The 17,171-nt window shown below is 41.7% G+C and overlaps 1 protein-coding gene across 7 annotated transcripts in view; it reads left to right on the top strand.

The window, feature by feature from the left end:
- The window catches only part of fam13a (family with sequence similarity 13 member A), a 76,251-nt gene that overhangs the window by 44,899 nt on the left and 14,181 nt on the right, over positions 1-17,171 (top strand). For all 7 annotated transcript variants that reach the window (XM_028017595.1, XM_028017592.1, XM_028017596.1 and 4 more), the window contains 5 exons: positions 208-249; positions 342-524; positions 5,057-5,255; positions 8,570-8,628; positions 12,122-12,164. In XM_028017595.1, the coding sequence (XP_027873396.1) occupies positions 208-249; positions 342-524; positions 5,057-5,255; positions 8,570-8,628; positions 12,122-12,164 (526 nt within the window). The remainder of the gene's footprint in view (positions 1-207; positions 250-341; positions 525-5,056; positions 5,256-8,569; positions 8,629-12,121; positions 12,165-17,171) is intronic.

Here is a 17,171-nt window from a genome sequence, read left to right as displayed (position 1 = left end):
TATTTTCTGAAGCTGGTGCCAGGGTTGTTTTTGTTTTCCTGAGTATAGAAACCTGCTCTCACAGGACCTCCTTAAGCTGAGCTGAAGTTAACACTGGATCACGCAGGGCTCGAACTCGGGCCTCCGGGAGGGTTCAGTGTTGCTCACTGACCTGTTGTGACCATTTGTTTTTGCAGCATTAACTCTCCCCACTTGCTTTCTTTGCAGTAACCACCTCTCTCCTGTCCACTGCAGACCAGATGTGGTGAAGTAAGTCGTCTTTTGCACATAAATTCAATGAAAACATGCAACATATTGCTGTAAATTTAATCATTTTTTAACCGTCTCTTTTTTCTTCCCAGGAGTTTTCTGGATCAGACCATCCGCTCAGCAGTGGAGCAGCATCTTTTTGACGGGACAAATCAGCTTTCGGTGACTTGTGACTTGACCTCGCGACCTTCGAGCCTGACGAGAACGCCAACCGCGCGACAGAGACGTCGACAGCAGAGGGAGCAGCAGGCAGAAGGCCTCAGGCAAAGAAACCGGTACAATCTGCCACTCTGATCCTTCCAGCATGAAATTAGCTTTCATTTCAGTAACATAATTACTTCTGTGCTTTATGTACAGTTCTGTAGAAAAGTATTTTCATTCTTACAGATCAAACTAAATTTATTTTCAACAGCTATGAGTAAACTCAAATAAGTAGTTTTGACTTTTTTTTTTAAGAAAAATTATATCCAATCTGTGTTTTTGTTGCCTGTACACCACTGGTGTCAAACTCAAGGCTCGTGGGCCAAATCTGGACAGCCATAACAGTTTATGTGGCCTTCTAGATACTAAGATGGCAAATAAAGTAAACTTTAATCTAACATTTGTATGCTTAAATATTATTGTATCAGTCAAATAAAATCTTCATTTATATAAGATCAAACTACATCGGTGTGAAAAAATGCTCAAATTTGTTACATTTTAAGAAGTACTAATTGAAATTTTAGCAGATTGATAATTAATTGGTAGTTTTATTAACACATTGTACCACAACTGGCCCCTTCCGGACATTCATGATCTTAATGTGGCCCACAACGAAGTTTGACTCGTCACTTTTAGCATTAAAAATCAGTAGCGGCTGGTGCTAAAAAAACTGAGGGGGGCGCACACAAACAAACAAATGAAAAACAAACAAAACAAATCTTAAAAAATAGCACTATTTGAACATGAATTTTGCCCTCCTTTCCTTCTGCCCTGCAAATTTCTCAATTACATTCTTGTTAAAGTCAGTCATCTCTGTGACTAGTCTTTTCTCCATTGACAACATGGCCAATGCATTCAGCCTGTCCTGAGTCATTGAGTTTCTCAGAAAAGTCTTGATTCTTTTCAGAGTTGAAAAGCACCTTTCAGCTATGCTAAGTTTCCCCCAAAAAACTTAGCTTCATTGCATTGTCTAGGTGGCTGCGGCTGTTTTCGTGTCGTTTGCATTTTTCTGAAAGATGTTTTAAGTTTCTTACCCCAGTTGTTGTCCACATTGCCTCCGTGCCAGAACTTTGAAATAGCAAACACGGAAAGCAGTAAAATGCATTGCTTAATGCAAACGTAACCGTGAATCGACCTAACGAACTGCAGCTGCGCTAATGAGTCGAATCGGGGATTGTCCAATCACACAATGTTTTAAAAAAAATTAGCCAGTACTGACGCTCTACCAGTAATGACACAACAGAATGGGTGTGTCCGGGACGCAGAGCGCTGCGCCCTGTGGAAAAACCTTAAACAACCAATTAAAAGTCAGCCTCAGATCACCTGCTTGCCAAAAGTTGATGCGCCTACATACACACTCATTAGGACGGCGCCCTGCACATAGGAAGTGTGCACAATGTGAGCAATTAGAATTATGTATTTACTATTTTAATAAATTCTAACATGTCTATTGGACACACAGTATGAATAAATACATTTCTAAGTATTTTGCAGTTCAGAATAGAAATCATTTATTATCTAAACAATTTAAAGGGGGCGGCGCCCAAGCGCCCCCTACTGGCCAGCCGTCACTGTTAAAAATCCAACATTAGCTCCCTAAAAAACAGTTTCATTATTTCATTCACCCCCTATTACAGCATAGTAAGATTATATTAGGGACATGAATTCGTCATGTAAAAAAACTCCAAACGTTCTCTAAAACTGATCTCCACTCATAAATACTCTGTCAATGTGATAACCAAACAATTTGGTATTTCATCTATAAACTCAAGGCTCGTGGGCCAAATCTGGACAGCCATAACAGTTTATGTGGCCTTCTAGATACTAAGATGGCAAATAAAGTAAACTTTAATCTAACATTTGTATGCTTAAATATTATTGTATCAGTCAAATAAAATCTTCATTTATATAAGATCAAACTACATCGGTGTGAAAAAATGCTCAAATTTGTTACATTTTAAGAAGTACTAATTGAAATTTTAGCAGATTGATAATTAATTGGTAGTTTTATTAACACATTGTACCACAACTGGCCCCTTCCGGACATTCATGATCTTAATGTGGCCCACAACGAAGTTTGACTCGTCACTTTTAGCATTAAAAATCAGTAGCGGCTGGTGCTAAAAAAACTGAGGGGGGCGCACACAAACAAACAAATGAAAAACAAACAAAACAAATCTTAAAAAATAGCACTATTTGAACATGAATTTTGCCCTCCTTTCCTTCTGCCCTGCAAATTTCTCAATTACATTCTTGTTAAAGTCAGTCATCTCTGTGACTAGTCTTTTCTCCATTGACAACATGGCCAATGCATTCAGCCTGTCCTGAGTCATTGAGTTTCTCAGAAAAGTCTTGATTCTTTTCAGAGTTGAAAAGCACCTTTCAGCTATGCTAAGTTTCCCCCAAAAAACTTAGCTTCATTGCATTGTCTAGGTGGCTGCGGCTGTTTTCGTGTCGTTTGCATTTTTCTGAAAGATGTTTTAAGTTTCTTACCCCAGTTGTTGTCCACATTGCCTCCGTGCCAGAACTTTGAAATAGCAAACACGGAAAGCAGTAAAATGCATTGCTTAATGCAAACGTAACCGTGAATCGACCTAACGAACTGCAGCTGCGCTAATGAGTCGAATCGGGGATTGTCCAATCACACAATGTTTTAAAAAAAATTAGCCAGTACTGACGCTCTACCAGTAATGACACAACAGAATGGGTGTGTCCGGGACGCAGAGCGCTGCGCCCTGTGGAAAAACCTTAAACAACCAATTAAAAGTCAGCCTCAGATCACCTGCTTGCCAAAAGTTGATGCGCCTACATACACACTCATTAGGACGGCGCCCTGCACATAGGAAGTGTGCACAATGTGAGCAATTAGAATTATGTATTTACTATTTTAATAAATTCTAACATGTCTATTGGACACACAGTATGAATAAATACATTTCTAAGTATTTTGCAGTTCAGAATAGAAATCATTTATTATCTAAACAATTTAAAGGGGGCGGCGCCCAAGCGCCCCCTACTGGCCAGCCGTCACTGTTAAAAATCCAACATTAGCTCCCTAAAAAACAGTTTCATTATTTCATTCACCCCCTATTACAGCATAGTAAGATTATATTAGGGACATGAATTCGTCATGTAAAAAAACACCAAACGTTCTCTAAAACTGATCTCCACTCATAAATACTCTGTCAATGTGATAACCAAACAATTTGGTATTTCATCTATATAATATGTAACCACATGACAGCGAAACCTTGAAGGCATATTAAATATTTTTCTCTCGCTTTGGCACAACCTGGAGAACCTGCAAGCTCCATGCAGAGAGACTCCAGGCCAGGATTTGAATCCAATGCCTTCATTCTGCCTCCTTTAATTTTAACTGTTTTTATGTATTTGCTTGGAAATCTAAGATTCCTGCCCTTACTCGAATTACAACATTCAAAAAAATCTAAAACTAGTACGAAACAAAAGTGAACTCAAGTAAACAGTAAATGCATCACAAGATAAAGTCCCAAACTTTAATCCCAAGCGATTAAGACATTTTTCCCAATAAGGTTAACTTAATACTTAATGATTACTTATTACTTCCTTGTACGGGTTAGGATATGTATATGGACTATTTCATTACATTCTTTGCACAAAATCATTCTTAGATAATGAGATTTTAGTCTGACTAGTTTGAGTTCATTTCAGAATAAGATGTTTTAGGTCCTCTGTCACTTTAAAACCAAATAAGTTGTTTACACAAAAGGCTGAAAACTAATGCACAATTATATAACTGTACATCTCTGAAAAGCAAAAGTAGAGCCTCCTGTACAATCAACAGGAGGGCAGGCAGTGGTTTTTGGATGGCAAGTCAACAACAAAACACTTGTCTTTTCCAGCAGCCATTGTACAATGCAGACAGCGATACAACTAGTTGATGAGACATGCCAGAGCTCAACTTAGGTTGCTAGGTGACAGGGTGGAGATGCTAGGTAACGGTGCAGCGTGACTTAACAAACGAAAGGTTTTTGAAAAGGCTCTTTTTCCAGACACCAAAAAAACTTTAACTTATTGCCAAAAAACGACTGGCTATTTTTTATCGTTATTAGTAGAAGCAGTTGAGATCAAAATGAAAGTAAAAAAAATAAATAAATAAAAAAACGTGCAAAACGTGAATTTTGCATAGTAGGTCCCCTAAAACTCTTTAGTTCTATTTTTTATTAGCAAAAACTGACCTCGGAGCTTCTGTTGTCTGTTTTCACCAGCAGAAGGACAGTATAAAATGTTCCTCTGTGTGGCAAGAGACTTTATCCAGTCAAAACAACTGGAATCACACCAGTAAGAAGCTAATCCTTGTTGATGTCTGAGTGATCGCTGACATGTGGATTAGAGGAGTGAAGCAGAAAGTGTCATTAAGATTAAATATACTGTAAATAGAATTAGCACAAAGCTACACAGCAAATTATCTGCTTGAGAGAGTATAAGTAAGCCACCAGGATGACCTTGGTGTTTGTTTTTCATCCGACATCGAGCTGAAAAAAAAAAAACAGGAAGGAGTCAGATGGAAGGCAGATGTCTAATGTCGTAATTCTTTTCGGTTTGATTTTTTTCCATCCGGGAGCAGAGCTGCATCCACCAGAGCCGACACCAACAAGGAGAACATCCCGTCGAGCAGCGGCAGCAGTTCAGGGAGCGCCGGGGAGGAGCCAACCAGCGGCGTGGAGTCGCAGGGCGGCCAGAGCGGCCGGGCCGCCCGGACCTCCAGGAAGTCCAAACACTGCCCGACTCTGGTACAACTCACTGACAACCAGCCTGACCACGCGGTGAGTCACGCCTCGTCTCTGTTTGGAGCTTATAGGAAGATACCGCGCAGTGATGTTAATGTCAGTATAATGAGGCTCAAATTATTTCGTTCTATTTTAACAGTTTCAAGAGCAAGTCATGTTCTCCACTAATGCACCAGTAATGAAGAAGCATTTTACTTTCACCCTGTCATCCTTTTTTCTGCAGAGCAAATAATTGTCAGGTCTTGTTAGTGAGAATCATTACTGGAGGCAAGCTGGTAAATGACAGGAAGTTGTTTAATGGTTTTTCAACCACTGCACAGCATCATGTAATATCCAGCAGACAGTACTAATTGTTCATTTTTCCCCTAGGTAAAGTAGTTCACATTTAGGGAGCGATAAGTGCTCAATTAGAAATTATCCACTTCAAGAGTATCACAAAAGGAAATTATTCAAGTTTTATTCTATGTCGTGTTTCTAACATGAAGGTGGAAAATGTATTATCTTTGAATTAATTATGTTTTTCTCCCAAAAAAAAAACATTAAAAAAGAACATTTAAATAAAATGGCTGCATTAGTGTGCAGATCCTTCAACTTACATAATTTTTTGTTTAACATAAGCCTGGGACTTGAACACATTGATTTCAATTAATTAATTACATAGATTAATCAATAAATTGCTTTGTTTTGTTTCCTTCTACAAACAAAACAGAACAAGCGGAACCTTTGCATTTGCATGTTTCTGGTAAGACTTTAAATCTACCGCACAAGCAACATCCACAAACAACAAAGCCGCTTCTCTTGGCCCACTAAGGGTTAATTTCTGCTTCAGAAAACGATCTGATTGGACGCTGGAAAAGGTTATTGTTGCGTTCAGTTTGTGCTAAAAAGAGTTAGCTTAGCAGTGAAGCAAATCAAGCTCAAAAAGCATCTTTAAGGTTTTATTGGCCTTTATTTGATAGTGAATTGAGGTGAAAGACCTTAATGAGAGAAGGGAGAAGACATGCAGCAAAGGTCACCAGGCAGAGTCGAACCAGCAACCGCCGTGTAAAGGACTAAGGCCTCCAAATGTGGGTTATGGCGCATCATGTCCTGTGCCACCACAGCACCCACAGTCCACATTTCTAAAGAGTTAAATCATTGGAATCTTGAAACACTGGAAAGCTGAATGGATAGAATAGCACTTAGCACCAACCTGATAGCCGTAAAAAAGAACTTTTGAATGGAAAATGTTGCTTGTTTTGTCAGTTTGTGGTTTTCAATTCAAATGCAATTGACTCGTTACAAACCTGCAGTTAACTTTATTAAAAATTTAATTATGTTCCACCACTTGGTCAACTATCTTCTAATTCTACGCATCATGCCAGTTGCTATAAAAAGACTCTGAACCGTATGTTAGCAGTAACACGATGGCCATTTTACGGTCGAACATATTTACATGCATATTTCAAAGATAAAATTATTCACGATTGAACTGCATGATATGCTGTTTGACTGACTCACTGATTTATTTAGCTTCATACACAAGGAATAGGAGTAAAGAGACAATCAGATCACAGTTATTTTTTCTCCCTGCATGCCAATAAGTTACATAACAGCACAGATGACACATGATAGCACCACAGGTTCTAGGTTAGACATGATCTGTGTTAGCTGGTGTGAACAGCTTTCTTTGAGAATGACAGCGTTTTAAGTAAAAAGTTGCAAAAGCTCAACAGCAGCTTTATAATTTTTTAACTTTGTTTTGATTCTGCAGCAAAAAAACATCGGGAAATCTAGCTAGCTAAAGAGCTAGCTAGATGCCATTTAGTGAATTGATTTACTAAAATAAATTATCAGAATCTGGCTGAGTGTATGAATAGCATTGGCTTAACTTTACCTACAGGCCAGCTAGCTTGCAACCTAGATTAGCTAAATAAAACAAAAAACATAACAGGAAAGATAGCAGAGATGGTGTCCAACTAAAATAGCCATGATAGTATAAAGTAACCTAGATAGCCAACATAGCTTATAGACTATATAGCTGAGATAGCACATAGTGTAGGTAGCCAAAATAACCCAACATGATTGCTTATATAGCCAAGATAGCTTTAACCTAGATAGCCAAAATAGACATAATAGACATGCAGCAGAGATAAGTGAGCTAGCTTGTGGCCTAGATAAGCAGGATAGTTTAAAATCTAGACAGTTGGGAAAGTTCAAAAAGCTGGGATCGGCAAGTTAGCTTATAGCCTAAGTGAGTATGGACAGCTTATAACTAAGACACCCTACAGGCAAGATCTCCAACAAAGCCTGCTGAGTTTACAGTCAAGATAACTCATAAAACTAGATAGTGAGTTAGCCTAGGTAGCCTAGCTAGCAACATTCCCTACATAGCCTTCCTAACCGAGATGCTTACAGCAAGAACCTATAGCATGGTTAGCCAAGGCATTCCAGAGCAGAGATAAGAAAATGTTATTATACTTAGCTAATATATCAAAGTGTAATAATCTATCAGCATTTTTTATTTGACAGCATCTGAGAGTTTTCCAACACCAATTCACACAAGCATTAACTTCAATACTTAACTAATAATGCATACTAGCTAATTTATATTGTTATTCCTTCTTTAGCTTAGCATATACAAGAATCATACTTTTATATCTGTTAGGTTTGTTTTGATTTAAAACGACCGTAACATATTGGCTGTTGTGAGACGTATCAACTTTACTGAACCTAAAAGTGTAAGAAATGGTTAACATTAGTTTTATTTTTTTCTTATTCGTCTTCTTCAAATTGCTTCTTCTTGGTAACTAGGGACTATTTTAGGTCACGTCCATACTGAGAGAATTTTAGGTGTGTCCACAAAGGTTTTTGGTCATTTAGGTTGACCAAAAACAATCTTTTTGAACCCGGGTAAAAGAGCCTATAAATTTCGAATCGGCAGTTTCATGTTTCCATGTTGTCATGCGAGCCGCATTTATTTTTAAACAATGAGGTTTAAAAATAGCTCCATTTGTCTCTCTATAACAAACGTGGCACATTTTGGTGGTTTTTTTGTATTGTTCTGTGGCGATGTTACAGCGCCACCAATTGGCCTGGCATACTTACAACAGAATTTGTGAACCGAAGAGAATAATTCAGCGGACCGTGTTTATTTTTTATTTTTTTATCATGTCTTATTATCAATGACTAACAATCATTGAGACAATCATAAGTCAGGTTTTATCAAAATAAACATGGTGGGTCGGAAGAACGGACTTAGAAACTTTTCTAGCTTGATTTTTACCATTTGCTCCATGTTAGCATCAAAATTATGAATAAGATTTGTTGATTAAATAATTTTAGTTCTAAATGGGTTTAATTTTTTGCAGATTAAAGAATGTTTTGGTGAAAGACCTGGAGAAACCCACATGGACCCACTTCATAAAGGGTAAACCCAAATCTCAACTCTTTTGTACACAGTTTGTCAAACCTGTTAACCAGGTGATGGTTTCTCACTGATAAGTTACCTGCTCAGAATGACAACCGTGTTTTTATCTAATGAGATGCTTTGACACTTGACCTGATAAGAACAGAGATACATGTGAATGTATTTACTGCCTGGGGTTTCCTGAGGTTTTTAGGCTAAAGTGCACAGGAGTGCACGAAGACCCCAATGATGAGTAAAAACATTGGACTTGGTGTTCCCTCGCCCGGACGCGGGTCACCGGGGCCCCACTCTGGAGCCAGGCCTGGAGGGGGGGCACGATGGCGAGCGTCTGGTGGCCGGGCTTTTACCCATGGAGCCCGGCCGGGCTCAGCCCGAAGAGGAAACATGGGCCCCCCCTCCCATGGGCCCACCACCCGTGGGAGGGGCCAAAGGGGTCGGGTGCACTGTGTGATGGGTGGCGGCCAAGGGAGGGGACCCTGGCGGTCCGATCCTCGGTTGCAGAAACTGGCTCTTGGGACGTGGAATGTCACCTCTCTGGTGGGGAAGGAGCCGGAGCTAGTGCGTGAGGTCGAGAGGTTCCGGCTAGAAATAGTCGGTCTCACCTCGACGCATGGCTCTGGTTCTGGAACCAGTCTCCTTGAGAGGGGCTGGACATACTTCCACTCTGGAGTTGCCCAGGGAGAGAGACGTCGGGCAGGAGTGGGCATACTTGTTGCTCCCCATCTCGGCGCCTGTACGTTGGGGTTTACCCCGGTGAACGAGAGGGTAGCATCCCTCCGCCTACGGGTGGGGGGACGGGTCCTGACTGTCGTTTGAACGACAGTTCAGATTACCCACCCTTTTTGGAGTCCTTAGAGGGGGTACTGGAGAGTGCTCCTCCTGGGGACTCCCTTGTTCTGCTGGGGGACTTCAACGCTCAGGTGGGCAACGACAGTGAGACTGGAGGGGCGTGGTTGGGAGGAACGGCCCGCCCGACCTGAACTCGAGCGGTGTTCTGTTGCTGGACTTCTGTGCTCGCCATGGATTGTCCATAACGAACACCATGTTCAAGCATAAGGGTGTCCATATGTGCACTTGGCACCAGGACACCCTAGGCCGCAGTTCGATGATCGACTTTGTCATCGTTTCATCGGATCTGCGGCCGTATGTCTTGGACACTCGGGTGAAGAGAGGTGCGGAGCTGTCCACTGACCACTACCTGGTGGTGAGTTGGCTCCGGTGGTGGGGGCGAAAGCCGGTCAGACCTGGCAGGCCCAAACGTGTTGTGAGGGTCTGCTGGGAACGTCTGGCGGAATCCCCTGTGAGACGGAGCTTTAACTCCCATCTCCGGCAAAACTTCGAACACGTCCCGGGGGAGGTGGGGGACATGGAGTCTGAGTGGACCGTGTTCCGTGCCTCCATTGTCGAGGCGGCCGATCGGAGCTGTGGCCGCAAGGTTGTCGGTGCCTGTCGCGGCGGCAACCCTCGAACCCGTTGGTGGACACCTTCGGTGAGGGATGCCGTCAGGCTGAAGAAGGAGTCCTATCGGGCCTTTTTGGCCTGTGGGACTCCGGAAGCAGCTGATGGGTACCGGCGGGCGAAGCGGCATGCGGCTCGGGCGGTTGCTGAGGCAAAAACTCGGGCGTGGGAGGAGTTTGGAGAGGCCATGGAGAAAGACTTCCGCACGGCTTCGAGGCGATTCTGGTCCACCATCCGGCGTCTCGGGGGGGGAAGCGGTGCAGCACAAACACTGTTTATAGTGGGGATGGTGTGCTGCTGACCTCTACTCGGGACGTTGTGGGTCGGTGGGCAGAGTACTTCGAAGACCTCCTCAATCCCACCAACATGCCTTCCACTGAGGAAGCGGAGCCTGGGGACTCTGGGTTGGGCTCTCCAATCTCTGGGGGAGAGGTCGCCGAGGTGGTTAAAAAGCTCCTCGGTGGCAAGGCCCCGGGGGTGGATGAGATCCGCCCGGAGTTCCTTAAGGCTCTGGATGTTGTAGGGTTGTGTTGGTTGACGCGACTCTGCAATATTGCATGGACATCGGGGGCAGTTCCCCTGGATTGGCAGACTGGGGTGGTGGTCCCCCTGTTCAAAAAGGGGGACCGGAGGGTGTGCTCCAATTATAGAGGGGTCACACTCTTAAGCCTCCCTGGCAAGGTCTATTCAGGGGTCCTGGAGAGGAGGGTCCGTCGGATAGTCGAACCTCGGATTCAGGAAAAGCAGTGTGGTTTTCGTCCTGGTCGTGGAACACTGGACCAGCTCTACACCCTCGGCAGGGTCCTGGAGGGTGCATGGGAGTTCGCCCAACCAGTCTACATGTGTTTTGTGGACTTGGAGAAGGCGTTCGACCGTGTCCCTCGGGGAGCCCTGTGGGGGGTTCTCCGGGAGTATGGGGTACCGGGCCCTTTGATACGGGCTGTCAGGTCCCTGTATGACCGGTGTCAGAGTCTGGTCCGCATTGCCGGCAGTAAGTCGGGCTCGTTTCCGGTGAGAGTTGGACTCTGCCAGGGCTGCCCTTTGTCACCGATTCTGTTCATCACTTTTATGGACAGAATTTCTAGGCGCAGCCAAGGTGTTGAGGGGATCCGATTTGGTGGCCTTAGGATCTCATCTCTGCTTTTCGCAGACGATGTGGTCCTTTTGGCTTCATCAGATCGTGATCTGCAGCTCTCGCTCGAGCGGTTCGCAGCCGAGTGTGAAGCGGCCGGGATGGGGATCAGTGCCTCCAAATCCGAGGCCATGGTCTTGAGCCGGAAAAGGGTAGAGTGCCTTCTCCGGGTCAGGGGGGGTGTCCTGCCCCAAGTGGAGGAATTTAAGTATCTCGGGATCTTGTTCACGAATGGGGGAAGAAGGGAGCGGGAGATCGACAGGCGGATTGGCGCAGCGTCTGCTGTCAAGCGGGCGCTGTACCGGTCCGTCGTGGTGAAGAGAGAGCTGAGCCAAAAAGCGAAGCTCTCGATTTACCGGTCGATCTACGTTCCCACCCTCATCTATGGTCATGAGCTTTGGGTCATGACCGAAAGAACGAGATCGCGGATACAAGCGGCCGAAATGGGTTTTCTCCGTAGGGTGGCTGGGCTCTCCCTTAGAGATAGGGTGAGAAGCTCAGTCATCCGGGAGGGACTCAGGGTAGAGCCGCTGCTCCTTCACATCGAGAGGAGCCAGTTGAGGTGGCTTGGGCATCTGGTCAGGATGCCTCCTGGACGCCTCCCTGGTGAGGTGTTCCGGGCACGTCCCACCGGGAGGAGGCCCCGGGGAAGACCCAGGACACGCTGGAGAGACTATGTCTCTCGGCTGGCCTGGGAACGCCTCGGGATTCCCCCGGAAGAGCTAGAAGAAGTGGCTGGGGAGAGGGAAGTCTGGGCCTCCCTTCTGAAGCTGCTACCCCCGCGACCCGATCTCGGATAAGCGGAAGAAGATGGATGGATGGATGGATGGATGCACAGGAGTTTATTGTTCACATCCAGAGATTTAACCTTTGCTGAAACGGTTTTCCTATCGCCCTCACCAGGAATGAGATTTTAAGGAAAGACGAGCCTGGATCTGCTTCACAGGTTGGTTCTTTTGCTCTTAACTTTATTCAACTTTCTTGTTGAAAATGTAAAAACTAGTGTCTTAAAATGCACAGCGAGTAATACAGACAAGAACATTTACTGTGGAATAAAAGAAGGTCTCAAAAAATTAGAAATGTGTGTAGCCGAATAACAAAAAGTCCCCAAAAAGGCAGAATAATGTTGTGTGGTACAGTTCGTTCTCAGGATCCAACCAGCAAAGAATCAACATGTGACAATTTAAAGAATAAAAGGTCATGCAGGTTCAGGTGAGAATGACTGGAGATGAGGGTGGAGAAACACTAGTCAAGCAGAAACAGTGAATGAATGAAATCCAAGACACGGTTGAAAGTGTCATTCTGAAGATTCAAGAGTTTTTTCCAAGAAGTTGATATTAAAAACAAAATGTGTTTGATAATCGGCGGATTAATTTAGAGTATTTAGAAAGACAGAAGGCGCATAAGGAAGAGTTTACAACTCTTTTGCTATACATAAACATACACTGATCTGAAGATTACCGTATTTTATTCTCTATAAGTCACACTTTTTTCATAGTTTGGCTGGAACTTCATCTTGTATTCAGAAGCAACTTGTACGTGTTTATTTTTCCTAGGATAAAGTGCACAGGATTGTCGTGCATTTTCATTATACGTACGTGAACTAGTTGAATAAGTTGTTGACATGAGAATACCCTATTTCATTTTTTGCACTTTGTTTATTTAGAAACAATTCACAAACATTGTTCTGTTTCTAAATATGTTATATGTTAGTATTTTGAAGACACAAATTAACTAAATTTTGTCCTCAGTGTTCACAAAATAATTCAAAGAAAAAACAAAACACAAAAATACCTAAAGGTCAGAAATTTTATGATATACTTAAAATAATATGTATTGGTATCTGCAGTACCAATACATATTACCAAAATATAGCCACTACCAAAATATGCAGGCACTGTTTCCTAGCAACCCCAGAAGAGTTCCGCCTATCATCTAGCAACCAGCACATGCAGCTGGTTTTATTGTTACATTTGCTGCACAGTGGCTACAGGAAAAGTGTTTTATTGTTGATTTACTACTCCGAAGGAACTTGTTGCTTTCCTGTTGCTTGTGCAGAAGGCTCTACTACTGCTTTTCAAAGATGCACAGTTGTATAATTGCGCATCTGTTTGCAGCCATTCAAAATTGGAAGAACTGATTAGACTAAAATCTCATTATCTAAGAATCATTTTGTGCACAAAATATAATGAATATGACTTATCCTAAGTCATGCTATGCTGTTTGAGGAAGCATAGTAGGTCACCTTTAAGTGGCTGTTTGTTGTTGCCAAAGGCGTGTGGGTCTGAGGAGCTAAGCGGCCACCTTCTCCATCTGCCTGTGTCCAGTTTTAATCCAGACTGACACCGTTGAACGGAGCCAAGCGCTGCTCGGCTCGTTCAGTGAGTCGTTTTTCCAGGCAGATGGATCTTAGCGGCAGGTCAGGCAGCAGCTCGACCACCACGCCCACACGCTGCCTCCGAGCCGCCATCTGGATCTCTGACAGAGGGCCGGGCCTCCTCTCTCCCAGCTCCTCATAAACGACCCATTTTCAACACAAGCCGTGACATTTATCTGCTCCCATCAGGGTGGCTTTTTCTGCTTACTGATGCTGCAGTTGTATATTTTCTTTAATTCAAAGTATTTTGTATGACCTCGTAGAAATCATAAGTAAACTAATTCATTACTTGCATCATTATGTCTAGCTGGTCACAAAAACACTATCAAATTTTAATTAACAATAAAATATACAGAGTAACATCCTACAACACCAGTAAGATTAAACTGTTTGTAGGATTATGTAAAAATTATGGATTTGATCTGCATGAAGCCTTAAATTATTGTGTGGGCTGACGTTATTTGGATGCCTAAGCTTCCTTTTTTCCACCGTTTGCACAAACAGTTCTTAATCTTTAAACACACAAACAGCTGTTGTGTAGCTTTTGTTTCACTACATCGATGTCAGTAAACGGATCCTGAACAACAGCAAACATGTTGTACTTGCAATGCCAGAAAACCGATAGTGGGAAGTGATAGCAGCGCTGCTCACGTGTGCGTCAAAACAAAAAGTCATGAGGATATTATTTCAGCAACGTACACTGACTGGCAAATTCATTCATGCTTTTTTTTATTTTGCAGATTTCTTTACAGATTAATTCTCATTTTTTTCTAACCTGGTGCGGCTATCTCCGATTCTCTTTGTATTAAACTGTAAAAAGTAAATCTGGCAAGTCATACTGATAAACCGTTTATCGTCAGATTTTAGGGAGCCTTTTTAGGTTTCTGGTAACAATTTATGGTTTTTGACTAATCTAGTGTGAATGCACTTGAAAGTCTTCTACAATTTTATATTTTGTCAAGTTATACCCTAAATTTCAGTGTGATATATAAGGATTTTATGCAATATGTCTTCAAAAGCTTTGCATAACTTTATTTAGTTTTATTTCATCAGCTTTAACTAGCCTTCTTATCCCTATTAAAGTTACATTATGTAATTTTTATTTTTTTAAAATCATTTTTTACATATTTGTTAAAATTATCTTTATATTGTGACAGTATAAAACGGATAATATGTGAAAAAAATCTCGCTCGTTTGCCTTCTCCCAGTGTTCCCAGTCCTAACTGCAGAAATACACCAGTCAGAAACAACCAATCAGAGCCAGGAGGAGGGTCTTACCGCTGTCAATCACTCTCCTGCTAGGAGAACCTGCTACCTGAACTCAATTTGATTATTTGTAATAAATTAACTCAGTTTTTTAAGTTTGATCACCTGTTTTCTTTTTTCAGTGTACAAAAACAAGCCTCTTCTTTCATTTCCAATAATAAGCAACCAGATGGCTTTGTTATTGATTATTCAGCATTATTTCAGTGGCTGGGTGAGGCACAATGAACGTCATGAATTTAATGATCAAAAAGCTAAAAACAAGTTATTTAAGTCTTAGTCTCAGAGTAATGAATCCCTGGAATGTTTTGTGGAAGAGGTTCACTAAATAATATTCACCCAGTATCAATATTTCAAGATTTGATTTCAGTTCTGCTTTAAACGTTGGTCTCATCTAACCCAGACATTTTCTTCCCTGCTGTTTCCTGTGCCTGCATGTCTTATTGCAAAATGAAAACGGGACGCTTAAAAACTTCCATGCAAATGCAAACCACAATTTTCAGGTTTTTCATTGGTAAGCAATTTCAAATCCATGTTTTCCTTCCACTACAAGTATGCACATTAACCCCCAGTGAAATACAATCAAATTTGTGGATGTAACATGACAAAATGTGGAAAAGTTTAAGGTGCAAGGATACTTCTGAGAGGCATTGCATGTGTGCTATGTTTCTGTAGGAAAATGAAACATGAAAATGTGAGAATATGAGATAAGTGTCTGCAGGCGCAGTCAGGTGGCAGTTTGGGTGCATCAGGTCAACGGCTGGTCCCCTCAAAGATACCAAGACAAGAATGAGCGCTTCTTATTTTTGCCACGTCAGCAAAATTCCTGTTAAATTTCACCACGTTTCTGTTTGTAGAGTTTGCACATGTAAACTCGCAGCTTAATCATTTACTAATACGTCCCCTCAACATACACACACACACACACACACACACATGCACAAATCTCTCTCTTTCTTTCTCTCTCTCTCTTCTGTCAGTTTAAGCTGTATTTTCTTCATCAGCTTTATCTCTGCTGATGATGTAACGCTGGCTCTGGAGGGCGAACACATGGTGGAGTTTGGTGGGTGTGTGTAGGCGTGTGCGGGTGCAAGTGTGTGTGTGTATCTAAATTATATCAGGATGATGTGAGGTGTAACATCTGCGCTGGAGTTAATCCACGGCGGCTCTCTCCAGAGCGCACATCGGGCCGGTTTGTGTTTACGTCGCTGATCCTTCACAGCAGCTCTTCTTCTACTATTTATTATCAGTGGAATGATTCGTCAGTCTACGGGATTTACAGGATAACGTAATCAAGTAAAAGTGAGCCGTCAGTCCACAGCTTTTATCTGCTTAATGAGTCATTTGTTTCTGTAAGGACAGAAAAACGGCTCACTGGTCAGATTTTCTGGCCATAAAAGGCGTTAATGCTTGTGTGTAAGGACATTATGCGATAATCTGATTTAAAATGCATCTAACCGTTGAATTCGTCCAATAGAAAACCCAATAAGTGTGAAGAAGATGGAGGCAATGAATAAAATGCAACGTTAGTGATGAGAGAAAAAAAACACAAAGTGTCTGAAAGAGGAGAAATGAGAGAAGCAACATTCAAGAAGCATGTAAGCAGTAAAATAACAGCAAAATGAGAAAAAACAATTACTTCTTTTAAAAAGAGTGCAATTATTGCAAATATTATTGTAAAAAACAGGTTGCTTTTGCAAAATGTTTCTGCTGTTTAGTTTGAGACTGAAACCTCCAAACACTAAAGTAAAAAACGGTTTTTTACTTCATCAAGACATTTACACAAATATTAAATATAAAAATGTAGATTATGATCTAATGTCTTACATTTGAAACAAAAAATTATACTTTTTTTCTATGCATCTAAAAATATTGTAACACATTGATTATTACACTTATAATATTAATTATGATATTTTAAAATATTGTATAGTTATTTCTCCTTGGAAACCTGGAGTAGATGAATTACTTTACTTTCCATTGTTTTCAATGGAGAAACATGTTTCTAAAGGCAAATTTTCAAGATACAAACTCCCTGTTTGAATTTATCAAATGAAGCTCAGAGGCTTCATTGAAAATTTTGTTTATGCTCCCTGCTTAATTTATATAAACTGAATTTAACTGAATTTCATTCTTACTTTCATATCTGTGAAATAAGAAGAATAAGGAAACATTTTATGGACTTTGAAACTCAACAGACAAACCGCAACTCAGCAAGTTCTAGTTTCAGCGTATGAAGGAATAATTATCCATCTTTGCTAAAAAAAAAAACAAAAAAACTCGCAGATTAACTTTTAAACATTAATCTCACTT

Source organism: Xiphophorus couchianus, chromosome 5 (assembly GCF_001444195.1).
Source record: "Xiphophorus couchianus chromosome 5, X_couchianus-1.0, whole genome shotgun sequence".
NCBI classification, from domain to species: domain Eukaryota; kingdom Metazoa; phylum Chordata; class Actinopteri; order Cyprinodontiformes; family Poeciliidae; genus Xiphophorus; species Xiphophorus couchianus.
This window is presented reverse-complemented; position numbering and strand designations above follow the sequence as displayed.